Genomic DNA, 22,525 nt, shown 5'->3' with positions numbered 1-22,525 from the left:
TCCTCATACATTTTCCTATAAAATCCCACTGAGTGCTTACAGAAGAGATTGGAAATTGCTGACTAGAGACCTCAGCAAGATCAGCAAATTCCTATGGTTATGATACCTTCCATATGCATGGTCCTGATTTCCCTATAGGAAAAAAACAAAAACAAAAACAAAAACCTTCCTCTCTGTTTGGTGAAAGACAAATAAATGCTATTTTCTAGGGCACCAATGGCACCTGAGGGAATGTATGGAAAAAAATAAAGAACACATTCTTCAAAGGATGTTCTATCGTACTCAATTTTTCTCAAAATAAAGACAGAAAATCTTGGAATGACAGGGGACTACAGATACATTAAATTCAGAAGAACAAAGACGATAATCTTTGGGGACTTCTTGTCAGAAATCATGTGAGCAAAAGGAACATGGAGTGACATTTTGAAAGCACTGAAAGGAATGAAAAGGCAATATTTATTGTATGTAGCCAAAGTATTTTTTAAAATAAAAATGAAAGATTTTATGTATAAGAATATTTATCACAGCAGTTTTACTCTGAGAAAATAAAAATTTCATCAGGCAGAAAGATATGACACTAGAAATTATCAGGGCTATCAAACAGATGAAGATGGCTAGGAACGAAATACATTACTATGAAACAGAACTCCTTATTTTACTTGATCTAAATTGAAGACAGCTGTCTAATGAAAAACTAAAGAACAGCATATTGTTTTCTTACGGTTAATGTAAGGTATGTTAATGCAAAAGCAAAACAGCATAGAGAACGAGAGGGAGTAATTGCCCTATTATGTTCCTAACACCACGTTGAAAATGAGCTATGATTAATTAAAGGATTATAGTGTGCATCCAGGACACCCACTACACGGCAATGTAGATTTATGCTCAAGTGACAAAAGAGAATGGAGTGGAAAGGGGAAATATAATCAGGGAATGTTAATGGAAGCTATGAAAAGATGATAAATACGAATTCAACAGTATAAGAGTACTCTAAGCTGTGATCAGAGAATGCTAATTAAAAGATGGAGACTGTCAGGTAAGGAGTAAGCTCCAACTACATGCCGCATGTGAGAAACAAGTTAAAATATAAGCTATGGATAGGCCAAAAGTAAATGAATGAAAAACATGTAATTTATTCAAATGCTTGTGTGCTCAAAGATAGAACAACCATGCTGATTTGGGGAACATGGACTCTAAAGCATTCAGGTAAGAACAAGACCAAGACGTAACTGCTTATGATTCTGTAGCAGAGCAAGCAAGCGAAATTGTGTACACTTAGGGTGGTGCTCAAAAAACATGAAGAGTAAAATGACACAGCTGGAATCAAGATGGAGAATCAATAATCACAGCTGGAGGCGTGAAAATCCATGCTCAGTAATCGATAGAGCAAACAGAGGATCGAAGAGAGAATAAAATGCCTAAATGAAACCCTTATCAATTTGACCTAGTTTACATATAGAACAGAATGCATAAGAGAAATTAAATATGAACCATAAAGTAAGCCTCTGGAAATTTAAAAGAGACATTATAGCATTATACCATACTGAAATGAATTAAAAATCAAAGAAACATTTCTGATAAATCCTTTTTAAAATATCTGTATCATATAAAGTACTTTTTTATGTAATCCATAGATCAAAGAAGAGTCTTCACAGGGTGTTAAAATCTTAACCTAAGTGAAAATAAAAACACCATATAGCAAATTTTGTGAAGTAAAAGAAGAGTACTTACAGAAAAATCTTTAGCATCAAAATCTTATAATGGGACAGAAGAAATATTTAAGATTAATTATCACAGTTGTGAACACAAAGCAAGGATCACCTAATTAAACTCAGAGTGGAGAATTATGAGATAATAATAAGTTCACAGAAAAATTAATGAAACCTAAAAAAGAAGAAAAATCTCAAAAATTTCAAAATGTAATTCTTTGAAAACATCAATACGATTGATAAAATACGCGACAGAGCAAATAAATTCAGGAAGTTAATTATTGTGAGCATCTCAAAAAATAAGTTGGTTAATAGCTAGTGCTACTAGTGTTAAAGAGGCTGATCTGCTTTGTTATAACTCAACTGTTTAAATGAAATGGGCTGATTTACTGAAAGGTACAACATACAAAATGAAAAAAAGTGAAAAAGATACCCTTAGTGCCCCATTACCGAAGAAAGATATTAAATAATAATTAAACATTTGGAGAAAAAAAAAGATGGTTACAAGACAGTGCTGATGTAGGCATCTAGTCCCAGCACTTGGGAGGCAGAGGCAGGCATATCTCTACTTCTGAGGAGAGCCTGGCTTACAGACCTAGTTCCAGGACAGTTAGGGCAACACAGAGAAGCCCTGTCTAAAAACAACATGGACACCACCACCACCACCAAAAGGTAGTATACATTAATGGTTTTACTAGAAATTTCTACCAAAACTTGTGGATAATATGATATTAATTACTATAACCTCTGTCCCCCAAATGAAAAATTGAGAAATATCTCAAATCATCTTTTCAAGCTTTTCTGTAAACTAAATTTAAATAATGTTTTTACAACAAAGAGAATGTCATACCAATGTAATTTAAGAACACAGACGCAGTTGGGCAGTGTTGGCACATGCCTTAAGTCCCAGCACATTTAATCATGAGGCAGAGGCAGGCTGATATCTGTGAGTTCAAGGCCATACTGGAATGCAAAATAAATTCAAGGACAGCTGGAGTTCTTACAAGGAGAAAAACTGTCTCAAAAAACAAACAAACACAACGTAAATATAAATAAATAAAGGTCACAGATACATAAATTATCAATGAATATTGCCAGAAACGTAGATGGAAGTTTCTGTCCTGCCCGGTCCTGTGGCCATGTGACTTGGTACCATTTCTCAGTAAGGCATTCTCATTTTCCTTCTTCTGCATCTGGCTGTTGACCGAATCTCTGCCTTTCTTCTTCCCAGAATTCTCCTCTTTTGGTAGCACTGCCTACCCTTCCTGCCCGACTACCGGTCAATCGGTATCTTATTAAACCAATGTGAGTGACAGGTCTTTACAGTGATCAAGAACGTTATCCCACATCAGATACATGTAAAATATAAGAGACTATGTCAAAACATATCTCAGACAACAAAACAGACTGATACAACATTCAAAACTCAAAAAGTATTTTATTATATTTATATGCTGGGTAATAGTAAGATACTTAATGTTCATTAGTTCTATGAAATCCCAGTAAAAATCTCTGAAAGCATATTTTTTTTTTTACTTATCATCAGTGCATTTCTGTATTTTACATAGAAAATCAAAGCAATTAAGTTATGCAGCCAAAACATTTTTAAGAACATAGATAGGTCCCTCATAGAATCAAAGTTTTATCATTCTGCAAGTTGGAGGACTCAAAGTTGTTTATTTTTAACAGGAGATTAAACTTTACATTAGAGAGAATCTATAGACAGATTCTAAGTGGCTGTTAAAGAAAAAATTTGACTAGCATTGCCTAAATTCTGTGTATATAGTGAATGCTATATAATATAACTAACAGGTCTGTTTCTATTTAATTGAATAACGATAAACTACTTTGTGCTTGACATATATATATATATGTATATATATATATATACTATATATATAATATACAAAACTATATGTATGTATATGTTAAAAGACCAAATAAGAAATATAAGGTTTCTTAATGTTCAAAGATAGTAGAATTTTAACAATAATATAAACAATAGTATTATATCTGCTATGAAAAGAAAAAATATGTGAAGTACATACAGAAATTAAAAAAATATCATATAAACAAATGAGGGGAAGAAATAATTCTGTGGTTAAAGAAATGAATGTTGAGAATAAAGGAAATAGAAAATTGCCACTAAGTTGTTCCTAAATGTGGACCAGACTGTGATAAATGCTGAAGATAATGGTAAAAATATTAGACAGAAGCAGGTTATTTGCATAACCTCCAAGTGTTGCTTCAATCTGTATTACACACAAGGTGGTGAGTGGAAATTTGACCGTGGGGGTGCTTGTGAAATATCACAAACTTCAAAGTAACACTGAAAGAAATTCAAGTCTGTCACATGACCCTGTACCTGTGGACATAAGTATCTATGTCTTTTTGTTAACCTATAGTCTCAATGTGCTTGAAAATCACAAATTAAAACTTCATTGAATAAAAACAACAAGAAAAGTTAGACATTTCAGAGATCTGAATGTCTTCAACACAGGGAGAGTTTAGGAATTACCACTGATTAGAAGAGACCAGAGCAAGCAGGCCTGTATCAGTAGGCAATTGTCCACCATGCCAGTAAAATACCCTCTCTGGAAACAATTCCTTTGCTGACTGAATTTCTAAATATGTGTAGCAGCTACTATTCAGTTCTCTTTGATATAGTATGCCAATTTGGCCAATATGTGCCAAATTCACACACATATGGTGTACATTACCTAATAAATATTGCATCTGAGTTAAAGTTAGTTTTAAGAATTACAGCGAGAAAATTGGTTCCATCACATACAGCACGCTCATGGTTTTATACATTGAATTCCAAATAACTTTAGACTCCCAAAAGAGCTGAAAACACAGTCCAGCTTCTTGCACACCCTTCATTCAGCCTTCTCTGCTGTCAACATCCTACGTAACACAATGCACTGACAAATTAAAAGAAAAACGTGCTAAAGGAGATTGCAGGCTTCCCTGGTTTCTATCCAGTTTCCCAAAAGATCTGTTTGTGGTCTAGGTTTGTCCTCCAGGTCTCATTCCCTGCAAATTTTCATGCTGTTTTGCTGGTCCCTTTTCTTACTCTCCTCACAAGTTTACTTACAATGTACTTCATCAAAGCCTCCTTTGTGATGCTTCAGTCTCTTTTGCCTCATGGGTCCTCAGCCACAGATGGGTTGTTCATAGTCCTGGGCCCAAATATGGTGGACTTGCTTATCAGTAAACATGATCCCTGGAGTTTTCATCTTGGGATTCTATTTCCCTATAAGATAGGAGATTTGAAAGACAGAAAAGTGCTACCCTTTCCTCATTTTTGCTCCTTCTGTTCAGCAGAGGGAAGTATAGTTTCTTATTGGCTTTAAAGTATTTTCAGCACTAAAAGCATTTTTATTTTTAGTTGGAAACAATTACTGTACATGTAAAAGCATCCAATTTCTACATTGCTCTCTGATGTCTTCCGTCTTGGGGTTTTTATTGCTGTGAAAAGACACCATGACCATGTCAACTCTTAAAAAGGAAAACATTTAATCAGATGGCTTACACTTTCAGAGATTACTCTCCATTACTCTCATGATGGGACAGGGTTGCATGCAGGCAGACACAGTGCTGGAGAAGCAGCTGAGAGTAGGCACCACCTCTTGATCCTGCAGGCAATAGGAAGTGATCTGAGACACAAGACGTGGCTTGAGCATATCTGAGACCTCAAAGCCCCTCCCCACAGTGACACACTTTCTTCTACAAGGCCATACCTACTGCAACAAAGCCATACTTCCTAATATTACCACTCCCCATGAGTTTATGGGAGGCAATTAGGTACATACTACCACACCTTCTAAGGAGCTCACCAGCACTTCAGGAAGAGGGTAATCCTTTCACATTGCTCTTTCTAAAACCCATCAGGTAGTGATGAACTAGTGGCAATGGCTTGATAACTTTAAAAAAATTATTCTTTCTGTATCATCGTAGGAGCAAAAAGTTAGTTCACCCAGGAGATTAGGTATGATTTACTATTTCACCACAACCTGCCTTCCCTCTCTCTCTCTCTCTCTCTCTCTCTCTCTCTCTCTCTCTCTCTCTCTCTCTCTGTGTGTGTGTGTGTGTGTGTGTGTGTGTGACTGGCTTCACCATGGCTGAGCCTGCAAAGAACAAAAGAAACCCTGCTTGTGTTGTCCCTACTGCATTGGCTGGGTATTATTTTGCTTTTCTCTGACATTTTTATTTTGTGTGTTTGTTTTCCCTTGACACCTTAGAACTTACTTGAAGGTCAATGGGCTTGTTGTCAAGTATGCTGCATTATTCATTTAAACACTGAATTTCAAAGCTATGGAAATTGAAGTTTTAGAAAAGAAACACCAAAACTATTCATTCTACAGAGGCTTGGGGACTACTTTTCTAGCTAGGACTTGATGTAGACATGGGCTATCTAAAACTGCCTTTTGACCTGAGAAGTGTGAACCTTGTTCTGGGTCACATGGATTAGGGGTTATACTCTGACTTAAAGAAATGTGTAATCATGATGGGAATGAATGACATATCTGGGAGACAGGAGAAGACTGGAGGTGCTTCTCTGTTGCTTGTGGGTGGAACAAAGCAATACATGAAGTCCTAACATTTGCTTCTATAAATGTGACATGATCTTGCCTGGAAGTAATGTCTTGAATATGGAATTTGATAAGAAGAGATCATGCTGGAATAGAACTTGGGTCTCCCTGGACCACAGTGAGAAATAAACTCCTTAGAACTTTGCTTCCACAGTGATCCTTGGGGTCAGTTTGGCATGGACTATCTCTTCCTATTCTATATAAATTCCCTTTCTCTCTCTTTATCTTTTAATATCATTCTTTACAATTTTGTAATCTTTGACTCACAAAAGTACAAAATGTTGGCTTTCTTTCCCTCTCTCTCTCTCTCTCTCTCTCTCAATCTCTCACCCCCCCTTCTCACACACACACACATCTTTGAATTAGAATGTAAGATGTTCCATGCAATGTAAAAGAATCATGGGGTAGTCATTTTATTCTTGAATCAACCAATCACTAATTCCATAGTTATTTATATTATAGATAAATGCTGTATCCTTTCCTGTTGATATGAACCATTTTTATTGTAATTAACCATTAGAAATGGTTCAAATGCAACTGGGAGAATTGTCAATACTTGCAGTTCACCTAACAAATTAATGTCATTAAAAAGTCAATACAATGTTAAGATTCTTTACCAACTGAAAGAAGCTTTTCCACTTCATGAATTTGGATTAACATTGAATGAAAAAAGAAAATAAAAAGAAAAGGAAGGACATGATGGGCCCTGGGTTTCAGCACTAGATGAATGGAAACAAAAAGTAAAGGAACATGGTGGAGGAGAAAGTTTATTACAGATAAAAGGGCATAGACAGAGTCAGGGGTATCTGGGAGGTTCCCTGGATATGTCCCTGAGCCATCTGAGGAGATGGGGGAAGGAGAGAGAGGAGAGGGGAAGACAGGGAAACCAGTTGCATCAGACAGGAGGTCCAAAGAGAGTAGATGAGAGGCACCAGATAACCAAAATAGTTGAATTATATAGGGAAGGCAGAAATGCACACCCCTGGCCCCCTCCCTCACCATGTGTCAGGTGGGAGAGCTGGCCCTGATGTCATGAAAGTCGGAGAGCTGGTCCTGCCGCTCACTGGTTGCAGCGCTCTGGAGAAAGAGATCCCTGCACTTGTCCTGCGCAGCACAGCAGAGCTGACCCTGTTGATGAGGCTGCAGATGAGCTGGCTGAGGGTATGAGCATGGGAGAGTTGGTCCTACTACTCGTCCATCTGTCATGCTGGGGCATGAGAAGGGCGAGAACCCCTCCCCCCTTGTCTCTTGTCACTTGCTCTAGGCAGGAAAGCTGGCACAGGGTCACGAAGCAGAACTGTTCTTCTCACCAGCTGAAACACTTGGGAGATGAGACACTGCACCTTGCCTGGGCAGCCCAGTAGAGCTGACCATGTTGACAAGGGTGGAGATGGTGCAGAACCAGCCAGCCCAAGAATATCAGCATAAGAGAGCTGGTCTTGCCTTCATTTGGCATGTGGTGGCATGGGTGAGGGAGAGATGCCCTACCCGGCTCTTCTTACCACATATGACAAGTGTGAGAGCTGGCCTCAGGGACATGAGAGTGGCAGAGCTGGCCCTGCCTGTCCCCAAGTTTCCTGAGTGTGGCCCTGTACCTTGCCTGGGTAACACAGTAGAGCTGGCCATGGTGGTGCTGACAAGTAAGCCACCCAATGGTGTGAGTGCAAGAGAACCAGCCCCTCCCTTGCTGAGGTCTGCATTTGGGTGGAGATGAGGCAGTGCTGAGGAGGATGGATAAGGAAGATCTGGTGGACTGACTGCTCGTGCTCAGAACCAGGGATGGAGTTGGCTCACCCCAACATCCATTCCATCTATGTCCTGATGAGCATGTGAAGGGGCCGGTCCTGCAGATCCAAAGCTGCAGAATCTCCACGACACAGGCAAGATATCCAAGAGGAGTCCCAATGAGGGCCCAGGATCGACAGTGTAGCAGAAAGAACACCACCCTTAAGAGTCCTTGTTATGATAGACCCTCTTTGGTTAAAAGAAAAAGTCTGAGTCTCACCAGATGTTGTTGCTCTCTCAGGCCATGGAACTTGTGACTGTGGCAAGTGCAAGTGTGATGCGGGCTGGTCCGGGGAAGCTTGCCAGTACCCAACCAAGTGTGACCTGACAAAAAAAATCAGCAACCAGATGTGCAAGAACTCTCAAGATGTTATCTGCTCCAATGCAGGTGAGAGATGCATCCCTGTAAGTTCTTCATTAAAATAATCAAACTTTGGATTTTGATTGAATTTTATAGACATGTAGAAATGGTGAACATCTGAAAGGGACTGGTTTTAAATATTCATTTTTTAAAAAATAATTAGATAAATTGATAAGGAAAAAGGATGTCATCTTGCTGGGACTTGCTAGTTTGAGATTCTCCAGCTGTTTCTGATGAATCCTTCAAGCAAGGTATTCATCAGGGATGACTCTGAGTGATGTTCTGTGGACGTGGAAAGCAGTGATGTTGAATGCTGGATTAAAGTGTTGATTAAGGCTTACACAACCGGCTTAATTATTCTGTATTAGAGATCAAGAGTACTTAGCAGCAAAAAAAAAAAAAAAAAAAAAAAAAAAACAAGAAAAAAAAAAACCCCAAAAAACTGCAATTTTCAATTCCATGGAAATTTCAGATACTGGTTTTGAACCTTCTTGAGGTTCTAATGATGGCAACTTTTTTTTGTTTATTTGTTTGGTTGGTTCAGATTTTTTGTTTGTTTGGTTTTGCTGATTTTTATTTTTTGCAAAATATTTATGTATTTCATAGGAGTTATTTCGCTGACCACACCCATTGTGGCGTAGGGCCAGGTGTAGGCTTGACCAGGAGTACTAGGTTTGGGGTCCAGGACCCCAGGTTACTCTCTTACTTCCTGGTTGAGGACAGAGAGCATCCAGAGGCATCCTTGGGATGGGAACCTGCGTTGGTCAACTTTTTCTGGTATGATTTCTCCCCAAATGAACATCCATCAGTCTATCATTTCCCAGATCCTTATTTACCATGTTATATTTTATAAATACTTTTCTATAATTCATAGATTTTTTTCTTTACTTCAAAGAACTGATAAATTTGTACAGACACAAAAACACCTATATTTTAGCCCCTTTTTTATTTTTATTTTTTTTATTTTTTTGAGGCTGTTTGTATTAATGTTGTTGCTGTTTGAATTTTTTGAGGCAAGGTCTCACTGGTTAGCCCAGGCTGGGTTAGTTCTCCCTATATTCCTGATTAGACTCAAACTTAGTATGGGCTTCCTGCCTCTGTCCCTAGTACTGGGATCACAGGCATGTGCCACTATGCACACCATCATAGTTAGAGTTTCTGTTGCTGTGAGAAGACACTGTGACCATGGCAACTCTTACAAAGCAAAACATTTAATTGGGGTGGCTTTCTTACAGTTCAGAGGTCTTAATCTGTTATCATCATGGTGGAAAGCATAGTAGCATGCAGGCAGACATGGTTCTAGCTACATCTTTATCAGAAGGCACTAGGAAGTAGACTGTCTCACTGGGCTTGACTTGACCTTATAAGAGACCTCAAGCCTGCCTCTACAGTGATACACTTCCTCCAAAATGACCACACCCATTCCAACAAGGCTCCACCTCCTAATAGTGCCACTCCTTTTGGGGGGGGGTCACTTTCTTTCAAACCACCACAACCACTGTGCTTTTATTTATTTTGTTTAATGAAATGTTGCTCAATTTGGCTTTCATGATGCCTTCTCACAGCAGCAATGCATTTATTTATTTTCTAAATTCTGTACTACCCACATCTGAAATTGATTTGTAATAATTGTTCATATATCTAACTATACAAAATAAATACAAAACCAAAAATGGACTTAGTCCCAATTCGATCTCACCTACCCTCATTCCACCCTAACCATGCCTCAGGTTAGGGGTCTAGTCAAAGCTATAGTCATAAGTTACTTGGTTTCCTTTGAATCTCTTTTTGTTTCCTTTGAATCTCTTTTTAGAGTGCTTATGATGCTCATTTGAAATACACTTGTGCTTATTAATTTGTTTGCTTTTACTTTTAAGTCTTTTTTGGTTAGCTCATCTTCCCTTCATTATTAATAAAATTATAGAGGATGAAGAGGTGTCCAAAGGCAACGCTATGCAGAAGGCATATTTAGAGATTCATCACTGTCTTTAGTGAATAGAGAATCTCTCACATCTGGGAAGTGTTAGCTTTGTAAGAAACTAACTTTGCTGCTTTGGGCTTTCTACCTCCCCCTCCTTTGTCAGAGCCTCTCTTAGTATTTTTTTTTTTAATATAGTGTTTTGTGGAGGTAGTGTGTGCACAGGAGTATGCAAGTGCAAATACCTATGCAGGTATATAGAGTCTAGAGAAGTATCTTGGATATTTTGCCTTATTGTCTTAACAGGGTCTTTCATTGAAGGTTATTAATTAAATTATGCTGGGTCTTTCATTGACTGGGAAGATTACTAATTAAATTATGCTGTCTGTTCAGAAAACTCCTAGGACCACACTTTTATGCCTTCCAGTGCTGAGGTAACAGACACACAGAGCTTTGACTGATACTGATGATTTGAAATCAGGCCCTCATGCTTGTGGAGCAAGCATCCTTGCCCGTTGAGCTATCTCTCTAGAACCAGTATTTTTCTTTTATACTTCACATACAAGGCAGCAAGATCACTACGATATTTAGCAGTCTGCCTCTGCCTCTGTCACTCAACTCCACATGAGTGTTGAATGTTTGAGAGTCTTTCCTATTCTTTTCTCCACAGCTCAGTACTGAGTTTTTCTATGCAGTGCCATTTACTCAATTTGCCTCCTATACTTAGGCATTTGGAGCTTCTATTATTTGGAAATTATAAATAATAATCTGTGACATTATTTGGGCTATTTGCATTTTCCTTCTTTTGGAGATCTTACTATCAAGACAAATATCAGGAGTGAGATTTCTGGGGCAAAAGGAAAAGTTACATGCAAATTTAGATTTAATCTTTGCCTTCACATTTTGTCTTCATGTCCAAGCCTTTTGGTCTGCTTTGCCAATCTTGTACTCATCAACTTCCCCTTTAATAATATTTTCCACCAGCCTATTCCATTACCAGCCACTCCAAATTGTATTACTCCCCTGTTCTGGCTAGTTTTGACATACTGGAATGGTGGGAACTTCAATTGAGAAAATTGTTCCATAAGGCATTTTCTTAATTATTGATTGATGGGGTGGGTGTCCCAACTCACTGTAGGCAGTGTTATCCCTGGGCTGGTGGTCCTGGATTCTATAAGAAATTAGTCTGAGGGAATCATGAGTAGCAAGCCAGTAACCTGCACTCCTCCATGGCCTCTGCATCACCTATTTCCAGGTTCCTGCCTTGCTTAGGTTCCTGTCTTGACTTCCTTTGATGATGAACTGTGATGTCGAAGTTTAAGTCATATAAACCCTTTCCTTCCTAACTTTTCCTTATGGTGTTTCATCACATAGCAACCCTAACTAAGACATCTCCCTTAGTAGTTTTGTCTTTTCTTTTCATTGATTCTCTGGAAGCTGATGGGTACAGAGTATAAAAGAGGGAGAAGAGGTAACCAGTGTGGGGCATGAACTGAAAGGCATGTTTAGAAGGAACTGAGAACCACATTTCCAGGAGCTTCCTCAACAGTGACAATGTGCCAAGCAAGGTGAAGCCTCAGCACCCTGGAACAGAGGGTAGATTGGCGTTCAAGTCTGGTAAGTCACTGTAGAGAGAAACACCTTTGTTAGGCAGCGGGAAAAACTAGAGCTAAAATAATCAAGTACAAAGCTACCAGTCCTAGAGTGTGATTGACTGGCAACCAAGAGGGAGACGTAGGATGACACAGCGGGAACACAGGAGTCTGGCACTTCTGCCTGGGCTCCCATCTGCCATGTCTTAGAGGCTCATATGTGAATCCTGCTGGATGGTAAGGCAGGAAGTCTCTAAGCTGTTGGAGACTTCCCACTCTGGTGAGGAATGGTTAACATGTGTGGATGGGAATGAGCCTGCCAATAGAAGACGTCAGTGAGGACTCATGAAACTTGGAGGCAGTGATAGTTCCTGCTCATCTTTCTGGAGGGAAAATGACTTGTGTGTATGCATCTCTCACCAAGATTCTCTGCTGCCAAACCATGGCAGACTCCTGGTATTCCAGGATAATTTAAAAATCCTTAGCCAATATTCTTCATCTCTGCCACACGTATTCATTACATTCTGTCATTCAAACTCTTCAGATTTTTACCTAGTCTGTTATTTTTCACCATAATTATCTACTCATTTTTTTTCTCATTACCATAAGCCTTCTTTGCATTTCAATTCACTTATTGGAATTTTTTCCCATTTATCAGCAACAACTTAAGAATTTACTTCTTGCTAATGCCATTGTTTTCCCCTTGCAGAACCAATCATTTTTGTGTAACACTTGCTTTGACTCTATTATGAATGTCTTTCTGATGTGTAGTTTCTAGTTCCATGTGTGTGTGTTGTATGTTTATAAAATATGGAGGTGTACATTTGTATCATGTTCATTTTTCTTTCTGATCTTTCATTTACTTAATTTTCTTTATCTTATTATCTCAGAAATAGCACATTGACAATAGCATAATAGGTCACAAGAAAGCTTAATAACTAAATATGTGGGTGGCAGCGAGACAGAAAGATGTGAAAGTAAAAGCGAAAGGTGATAATGAGAGAAAAAAAATAAATGGATCAGTACCAAAAGTTATATCTTTACATCTAAAGTAATATTTATAAGTTAAAATAGGCTTCAGAAAAAAAAATAGTACAAGAGAATTGAGTTTAATATATGTCAGATTCACAGGCTTACCCTCAAGGTACAAAACAACACAGTCAGATCCTGCAAAATCACTGTTTATTTGTGATTTTGTGAGAGGAAGCCCTCTTACAGATATTAGCAAATTGCAGGGATTTTGGTAGCAAAAGAACGTGGAAGGCATGAAAATAAGAATTCTATCAAGGTCCATAGATTCAAGGTGAGTCTGGGAAAGATATTCAGACTGTGACTAATGAGCTGATATTTTAAAGAGAGATCAGGAAAGACTGATGGTCTTCTGAAAGCCTCCTGTGCACCAGGTACAGCAGAGTCTTCAGAAGAGAATGGCTACTGGTTTTGTCACTCAGCCTCGCAGTTATCTTGTGAACAAGAGACTATGTGAACATGTCGGATCTTAGAATGAGCAATAGAAGTGCTTTTAAACTAATGATTCTTACCCAGACAGGATTAAAACCTGCATTTGACTGTAATTGTACCCGAATAGAAAACTGTGTTCATCCCTGTAACCACGCACAGAATAACTGCTGTACCATCACTCAGGCCAAAGATCATTCTTGATTTCTCTCAAGACCCTTCCCTCCCCCCCTGCCATGCTTTATACTCAACTGGCCACTAAATGTTGTCTGCTCTTCCTTCCAATAATCTTCTCAAATATGCCTGTATTTTCTTAACTCTCTGTTACTGTTTATTCAGCCTGTGACATCCTACAGTACTTTTCATTTCTTCATTATTCATTTCGTAGCACCCATTTTCCACAGTTTCAGTTCATGTCCCATGTGACAGCAATAAACACCTAATCCACATGCGTGTCTTTTCTTGTGGTCCTTGTGAAAATACAGGTGTTGGAGATCTTTAGCATCAACTACACAGTTTCTAGAAGCTTCCATCTAGTAATTTTGTTCATTTGATATTACTTTTCAGGCCTATTTTATTTGTTCGTCAAACACTGATGCTTTTGCTTTTGTGTCTTATTTTTACTGTTTATTATTTATTTTGCTTAGCTTGGCTTTCAGTTCTCAACTACTTACTCAGGATTTTCTCTTTAACAACCAGCTCTCAGCTATATCTCACATTTTCAACATTTGCACTTCTCTATTTAGTTAGCACAATTATTTCCTACGGGTGACCTGATTGCCTGTTGAATTTCCAGAGATTACGGCCATCTTGGTAACGCATAATGTCTTAGATTTCATATGTCAATTGCTGTAAGGATCAATTCAAAGTGGAAAACTATTTATTAGAGCAGGTAGGCATCTGATTTGTTAACATTGTTTGGATAAAATGTTACTTCCAGTAAAATATTACTGTATTTCAGAAAAGTGATTACTCTTGTGGGGAATTGCTAAACACTCTGGTAAAGTAAGTAAATGGCTTGTGGTAGATCTAATGTTCCCAGGATCTCTAACATTCTCTGAACTGCTTTGAGATACTGTTGAGGTCCCAGGAATGTGCATAAGAAAACCCACTGTGGTCCTGTCATCCTCAGAACAAGAATGTCAGCCAATGCTGAGATGTGACACCCTCAGGGTACATACATTTTTTTGTTTGTACATTCATTAACATTTATTATTTAATATTTATCTAAATATTTAGTATATAAATAATACGGTTTGACACGAGGCAAAACATTGAACAAATACTGATGGGGAAGATGAGCAAAATTTCTTCTTTAGTCAGAAGCTTAAAAGTGTTTTAGTTCCCTTTATCACAGGTGATTAGACAATATTCATCCACTACTTGTTTCAAAAAGACATATATACAGACCTCTGTGTTATGAGGGGGTCACATTGATGCTCATTAAACGACTAGAGGTCAATAATAATAACTGTGAAATACAAATTCTAGTATCTGTGCCACAATGATCTCAAAAATAAGTAGCTTCTCCTCTACCTCACCATAGCCACAGAAATGTGTAATTGTAACATTAATTTGGTTTGAGTTCTCTACCTACTTGAAAGAAATATGGGAAAGCATCATTAATTATAATTCTCATTGTTTTACTGCTTTAGGTACATGTCACTGTGGCAGGTGCAAGTGTGATAATTCAGATGGAAATGGACTCATTTATGGTAAATTTTGTGAGTGCGATGATAGAGAATGCATAGATGATGAAACAGAAGAAGTGTGTGGAGGTATGTATATTAAGAATGGAAAGTTAAAGCTGCTGATTTTCTTTCTTTTTTCTTTTCTTTTTTACCCCTTGCATTGTATTCTAGGCTTTCAGAGTGTTCTAGAACTATTTAAATGCAAAAGTAGATTGTCCCCAGAGGAGAGCAACATTACTGATGCAATAAGCCAGCAGCATATTCTGAAAGTAGTCCTATTAGGAAAGTGTTTCTTTTGCTCACATTAGCTACTATTGTGTGTGTGTGTGTGTGTGTGTGTGTGTGTGTGTGTGTGTTTTATTATTTTTTTTCTTTTCTCTTAAATGTTATTTTTAGTCTCTTTCTAAATCAAAAGTCTTTAGATAGTTCCATGTCTTAATGGGAGACACAGGAGTATGATGGTATGGCTAACTTAATTTAGCTCCTCTCTTAGCATCCCCTACATGTAGATAATACTCCACTCACATTTTTTGTGTCACTATCATTCCATCACTTTTTTCTTCTTGTGTTAATTCTTGCATGTTCCTTATTGTTAAGGGCTGTAAAACATGCTTTATATGCAACATATTATGTCTTATGATACCTGAAAGATTCACTCTGCAATTGTATCTATTCAATCAGTGTGAATAGAGACATAGGCAACATGATCAACATGCCCAGGGCCATCCCACTTGTATGACAGCCTCGAGGCTGGTGTCTGACATTAGAACTGTGTTTCTGACCCTTCACAATTTATGCTGCCTGCCTGCCTTGTGGTTTCCAGCTTCCTGAGAAGAGTGGCTTTCAGATAGTCTTGTAGTGTTATCCAAATGTTCTTATCTTAAACTGGAATGACCTTTGTCCTAGTCACCAGCATGTATAACCAGGCTAAAACAAAAGCAAAGGAAACTCTTCTGAGCCAAGCTTATTTATATAAGCAGATTAAAAAAAATAACTTGAAAGAATTCAGTAGGACATGTTTAACTTTCACCTTTGTTACTTGGTGTTTCTACTTGTTTGGAATTTCATCGTACAGCATTTCTAACCACAGATGCTAGCATCCAGTAACAATCTGTGGGAGTGATGCTACTCAGAATCCTAGAACTTTCCATTTGTCATTCACATAAAAACAATCTGTTGAGAAAGGATTTTATAGTTTACACCGATACTACACAGGAAAAATCAAGTAGAAATTTTTGTTTGTTGTATAGAATATGCATTGTCCTGAAGATTATATTTTGTTTTAATAAACATCTGCTGTCCTGAGGTGATATACTATTTATAGTTTATTAAAGCTTGCCTAAGGAGTCAGAAAAAAATCCATCCATAAGCTGTAGAAACCATGTACATGCCTTTAATCCCAGAAACCAGAAGCTAGGAGGTGGTGGTACACACCTTTAATCCTAGGACTCAAGAGTAAGAGGTAGACAGAACTCCCTAAGTTCAAGGCCACCCAGATCTATGTAAGAGTGATACAGTCCTAAAGAGAAACAGATGACACAAAGATGATCTCAGCACCTGGGGTCACTAGAAAGGTATGAAAGATATGAGCAAGTCTTCAGTAGTCCACTTCAGGCATTCATTCTCCAGCCACATTGAGGATAAAAAGACATGAAGTCTCAAGATTCTCCAGCCACGCTAAGAGGTGCAGGATAAGTCCTTTCAGCCTAAGGTAGCAGTAAGAACTAGTGGATGGCTACTTTGCTTTTCTGTTCTTCAGTTTTAAGTTTGAACCCAAATATCAGACTCTGGATCTATTCTTTTTCATGCAACCCTGTCCCAAAGTATTTTCTCACCCTTCATCTGAATCTTTTTTATGTCAGTAATAAAGGGTAGCTTTACATGTGTTTTCTTTTCTACTTAACCTCTTGTCTCATTTTTTATGAAAAAAAATCTTTCATACAATTATCCTGACCACAGTTTTCTCTCCCTCAACTCTCCCAGCTCCCCTTACCTTCCCTCTTCCCTAGATCTACCCCCACTTTGTTTCCTTTCAGAATTAACCCCTTATCTTAAGGATTATTTTTAAACAAACTTTTTTTTTAGACATTGAATTTTATAAATACTCTAAGAACTTGCACATAAAGTATGGAAATTTATTATAACTCATCAATAAAGTGATATCATAATGTTTAAATGAAAAAATATACCAGTAAGCAATTCAAAAGTGGTCAAGCAGGAACATTTCCACCGCCCTGTAAGAGGGAAATGGAAGTATACTTTAGTCAGTCTCACAAAATGCAAACTTTTATGATTAATAAAGTCTAGAATAGAAAATGAAGAGGTCATTCTTCCATTTTTGAGTAAAATAATTATAAAGAGGAGATCACACATAAAATTAATCTTAACATAAAGAGTATTTTGGAGGATTTTGTGGAGGGTCATATAGACATTCAGGATGGAAATGTAGTGATGGCAGTTTGTTGCAGATGGCTTGGTGTGTTGTGCAAATGAAAATGTGGAAGATGATAGCAATGCGGTCTTTGCAGTGTGGCATTGTGGCACATCCTTATCTCTCTTTTGTATTTGTTTGACACCAGAGTGGGAGTTTATTGTGAGTTCAAGAATGCATTGCATTTTATTGGTTTAACTTAGAAATTTCCATATGGTAGAACACAACAGTATAGCAGAGTTTTTCTTTTGGGCTGCCCATCAGCTCCCAAATCATGACATGAAGACTTATTATTAGTTTTGAATGCTTGACCTACCTTAGGCTCACTTCTGGCTAGCTTTTGTTTTGTTTTTAACTGACCCGGTTTCTGTGTATCTACATTTTGCCTTGGGTTTTTTCCTTTCTTTATATGTTTTTCCTTCCTTCTTGACTGTGGCTGGCTGGGTGGCTGGTTGACTGACCCTTGGTGTCTCCCACTCTCCCTTCTTCTCTAGATCTTTCTGAACCTATATTTCTCCCCCTATTTATTCTCTCTGCCTCCCAGCTCTGCCTGTCCTTTCTATCCCTAGCTATTGGCCATTCAGCTTTTTGTTAGATTAATTGTCTTAGACAGGGAAGGTGAAGCAAATGCAACAGATCTTTACATAATTAAACAAATGCAGCACAAACAAAGGAGACCTTTGTACAGATAAAGTAATATTTTGCAGCACTGAAGAAAAAAAAAAGGTGAAACACGTCTTTCCCTAGTTAAATAGTATTCCACAATACAACAGCTAGTGGAACAAAAAGATGACATATTTCATCCACTTTGAGAATGCTTCAGCCATAAATCAATCATAGCTAAGTAAACAGGCACTGCTACTATATTAATAGTTCATTTCAAATAACAATTTTAATGACTGAAGAAACATCTGCACAATAAGGCTTGCATACATTCAAGTGATGTATGCACTTCAAACGTAAGAGTAATGGACTTTCACAGTCATTCTTGTCATTTCTTTACAAATACTTTATCCTTAATCATCTTCCATGTAGGCCAAAACAAAGATACATTGGGTGCCTTTATTTGTACTAATATATAAGCTCAACTGGGAGAAAAAATGCATAAGTTGATTATTTTCAGCAAGAATCTGGGAGCCCTTGTTATTTTTAAAGGTAAAAAAAAAATTATTTTGAAAAGAAAGAAAGTTAATGCTGCTTTTAAAAGTTGCTTTTTTCCTCACCATATAAAATTCTTTTTGGGTAAAGGCCATGGGAAGTGTTACTGTGGAAACTGTTACTGCGAGGCTGGTTGGCATGGAGATAAATGCGAATTCCAGTGTGACATCACCCCCTGGGAAAGCAAGCGAAGATGCACATCTCCAGATGGCAAAATCTGCAGCAACAGAGGTGTGTCCCTCATACATGTTACTACATGACTGTGGCAAATACAGCTCATCACTGTTAAGACCTCATCTAGATGTATTTCCTTCAATGTGACAGCATAATCATCCATAATCACTTTCCTAGAAATTCACATTGACACCAACAATCCTTATGTTCTTGTTCTTTCCTGAATAGATAAGGAAAAATAAATTGGGTGTCATTATTTAAGCTTTGCTGAGCAAATAGTTAGCATGGGGACTGGAATTTCTTTGGCATCTGTCCAAAGCTGGTACCACACAGCTAAAAGGCAATTCCTAGAGATGGTATGCTAAATGCCTCTTGACTAACAGAACCATCGACATTGTGAGTGTTTGATTATCTAGAGGGCAGTCAGACAACCCTCCTGTCTTAATCATGGCTAATGGACGTCTTGGCTGAAATGTGGAATTGGTATAAATGAATTTAACTTCTGAATGCAATACTAAAAAGGTATTGAACACAATAGATACCAGAAATCAAGAATCAAATAGCTTCATGAATTGTAGACTGACCTTAAACAGAAGTTTTGGAGACTTATGGATATCAAATGTAATTTATAGTTATTAGTTACTGGTATAAAATCAAAATTAAAAACTTACATTTGTCGTGGCATTCCTGTGAAGGTCAGAAAACAACTTGAGACAGTCAGTTCCTTCCTACCATGTGGGTCCTGAAATCAGAGTCAAGTGTCAGGCATGGTCACATATGTTTTTACACAGTGAGCTTTAGCCATGCTAGTTTTTCATTGACTAATTGGTCATAAGTGAGTGACCTTTTTTTTCCTTTAAAACAATTAGAAATAGAAAGCTATAAGCTTTCTTTACAATTTATATAAAGGTGCAATCCATTTTAATAGACTATATTCATAGGGAAATCTTGATACTGTGTCTTAAATATTGATATATAAAGACTTAAAATTTGTTGAAAATGGAAGTCAGAAATTTGGGGCCACAAACACACACACACACACACACACACACACACACACACACACACACACGCACAAGGGAAACCCTCTGTTTATGTGAACTGCCTCCTCATAAGCACCTCTCTTCTGCCTAAATCCTTTGTGTTTGATTGGCTTGGTATCCAACAATTGCAGTATATCCACCCACATCTTCAAAGCCTCTAGATTATACATTCATTATTGCTAGTGATAACCTGGCATCCAAAATAATTTTAACTCACTGTTATGGTCTCCCCCCAGCTCTTACTAATATTTATTTGCCAGGTCATCCCTCATCATGCTTATCATTAATTCTCTATGATATTTTATGTTCTTTGTCTTTGCCTGTCTTACATTAGGTATATTTAAACTGTATAACTTGATGCCTAAGAATTGGTTATATATTTGTAGGTGTACTTTTGTCTTCTATATGCATACATATGGACAACTTGCTTCCATGGTTTTAGTCTTTTGGGTATTTGTAGGCAGTTTTGGTCCCAATACAAATTTCAGACTTGCATGTAATTAAGTATGTTTCATTATTTCATTTAATAATTGTGTTTCACATATTCTGAATAAGAATGAATTTGTTCATATCCTATGGTTTTATTTTATAATTTAAAGTATTACTCAAATTGATTTTTATTTAAAGAAGCAATGAAGAGATTTATTTTTTTAAGTCCCAAATAATTTGCCAGTTACCTACAGACTGAGCACTGGCAATTTTTTAAAGAAAATATTATTGACAATGAATTACTTTCCAACGTAAAATCTCCCACCTATGTGGTCACAATTTTTCAGTTCTGTCCCAAGCACCTTCTCTGATCCAGCTGCATTTGACTTAACAAACTTGTATAGTCTTCCTTCATAGGTGTTCAGATTCCTGCCACCCTGACCAGTTACCTTATTCACTTTCCTTAGATTCTACTTCTAAGGCTGGCTAAAGCATTTCCCCTCTCAGGTATATTGCCATAGTCTACTCCTAACTCTTCATTCACATAAAACTCCTTAAACTCTTAAGTCACTTACATCTTATTCCACAAAATGTTTGTGATGGTTTTTGAGTTTGCTAATTTTTCTGTTACCTTTGCCTTCACATTTTGGTCAAACCGTTTCTAAGTTTCTTGCAGACAAAGACGATATATTGTTTTAATATTAACTTTGAGGGAAATAAACACAATGCTACTGGCATATCAAATAACTGCACATAATTATAGATAACTTTTGCTTATTAAGAGTTCTCTGCCATCAACTTTAGATGGTGTTTCACTTTCTTATACTATTTTATCTAGACATATTTACTTTTGAAATATAAAAGAATCAATATTTTAAGTAATAAATATGCAAGATGCTTTACAGTTTTTGTATTGTCTAAACCCCCCCCCCATGAAATTCATTTTTTCCCGTCTAGGAACATGTGTTTGTGGTGAATGTTCTTGCCATGATGTTGATCCGACTGGGGACTGGGGAGACATTCATGGGGACACATGCGAGTGTGATGAAAGGGACTGTAGAGCTGTTTATGATCGATACTCTGATGATTTCTGTTCAGGTAAGGTAGCTCTTGGTTCCTATTTTTATATAAAAGACTCACTTCCTCTTTGTGCATCTGTTCTCACATATACAGAGAAAATGAATTTGTATCCATAAGGCTCCTCTCAGTGATGTACTCATCCTTTAGCGATTTCAGACATTCTGCACAGGCTCAAGATGAAACCCACCTACACTCTTCAAATTAGCCTGATCCCTTGCTGAGGATATCCATTAGCTCCAAACATTTGCTTGATTCAAATCTGAGACTGAAGAACTAGCAGACATGCTAACCATCAACAAGAGGCAGCAGGACAAACATATACCAAAAGTTATGACTTTTGTTGGGGATTATATGTGTTATTGGGGATTATATATTCATAAACAGAATTTTCACTGAAATTACTCTATTTCAATGTAGAATTGATTTTTTTTGATTAATTGAACCAAACATTTTATATTTTAAATATTTATGATGCAGATACTATATTACAGTTTGTGGACTTTTTCTCAGTTGCTGAGTTCAGCAGTGAAGGAAGTAACCATGACCTGGGATTTCACAGAGTTCACCAAGCAGAAAATAACTGGGGACTAGAAATCTGACTGGGTGGGTAGCAGCATTTACCATGTAAAGAAAAGACCCTGAGTTTAGGTTCCAGCACCTATACCAAAAAAAAAAAAAAAACAAAACAAAAAAAAAAAAAAACTGGACATGGCTGGGACATTGGAGGCACATGCCTTTAATCCCAGCACTCAGGAGGCAGAGGCAGGTGGATCTCTGTAAATTCAAGGCCAGCCCAATATATAAAGATAGTTCCAGAATAGGATCCAAAGCAATATGGAGAATCCCTGTCCTGAAAAATGAGAAAATAAAATAAAATAATATAAAATAAAATTGGACATGGCTGTGTGCTTGTAACTCCAGTGGGAGGAAAGCACACTGTTTATCAGCATTGTTCCAGATTCACTTGAGAGACCCTATTTCAAAGAAAAAGTCAGAGAGCTATAGAAGGTAACTGAGGTTACTATTCATACAAGAACTGGTATGTACACCCATACACATATGTGCACATTTCTGCAGAGTGAAGTTACAGATGCAAAGTTC

The 22,525-nt window shown here is 37.5% G+C and overlaps 1 protein-coding gene across 1 annotated transcript in view; it reads left to right on the top strand.

The window, feature by feature from the left end:
• Nucleotides 1–22,525, top strand: part of Itgbl1 (integrin subunit beta like 1) — a 172,912-nt gene that overhangs the window by 80,990 nt on the left and 69,397 nt on the right. Inside the window, exons 3-6 of the mRNA XM_051195187.1 lie at nucleotides 8,331–8,477; nucleotides 15,074–15,196; nucleotides 18,789–18,929; nucleotides 21,302–21,442. Of these exons, the coding sequence (XP_051051144.1) occupies nucleotides 8,331–8,477; nucleotides 15,074–15,196; nucleotides 18,789–18,929; nucleotides 21,302–21,442 (552 nt within the window). The remainder of the gene's footprint in view (nucleotides 1–8,330; nucleotides 8,478–15,073; nucleotides 15,197–18,788; nucleotides 18,930–21,301; nucleotides 21,443–22,525) is intronic.

This window comes from Phodopus roborovskii, unplaced genomic scaffold (genome assembly GCF_943737965.1).
Source record: "Phodopus roborovskii unplaced genomic scaffold, PHOROB, whole genome shotgun sequence".
Taxonomy (NCBI): Eukaryota; Metazoa; Chordata; class Mammalia; order Rodentia; family Cricetidae; genus Phodopus; species Phodopus roborovskii.
This window is presented reverse-complemented; position numbering and strand designations above follow the sequence as displayed.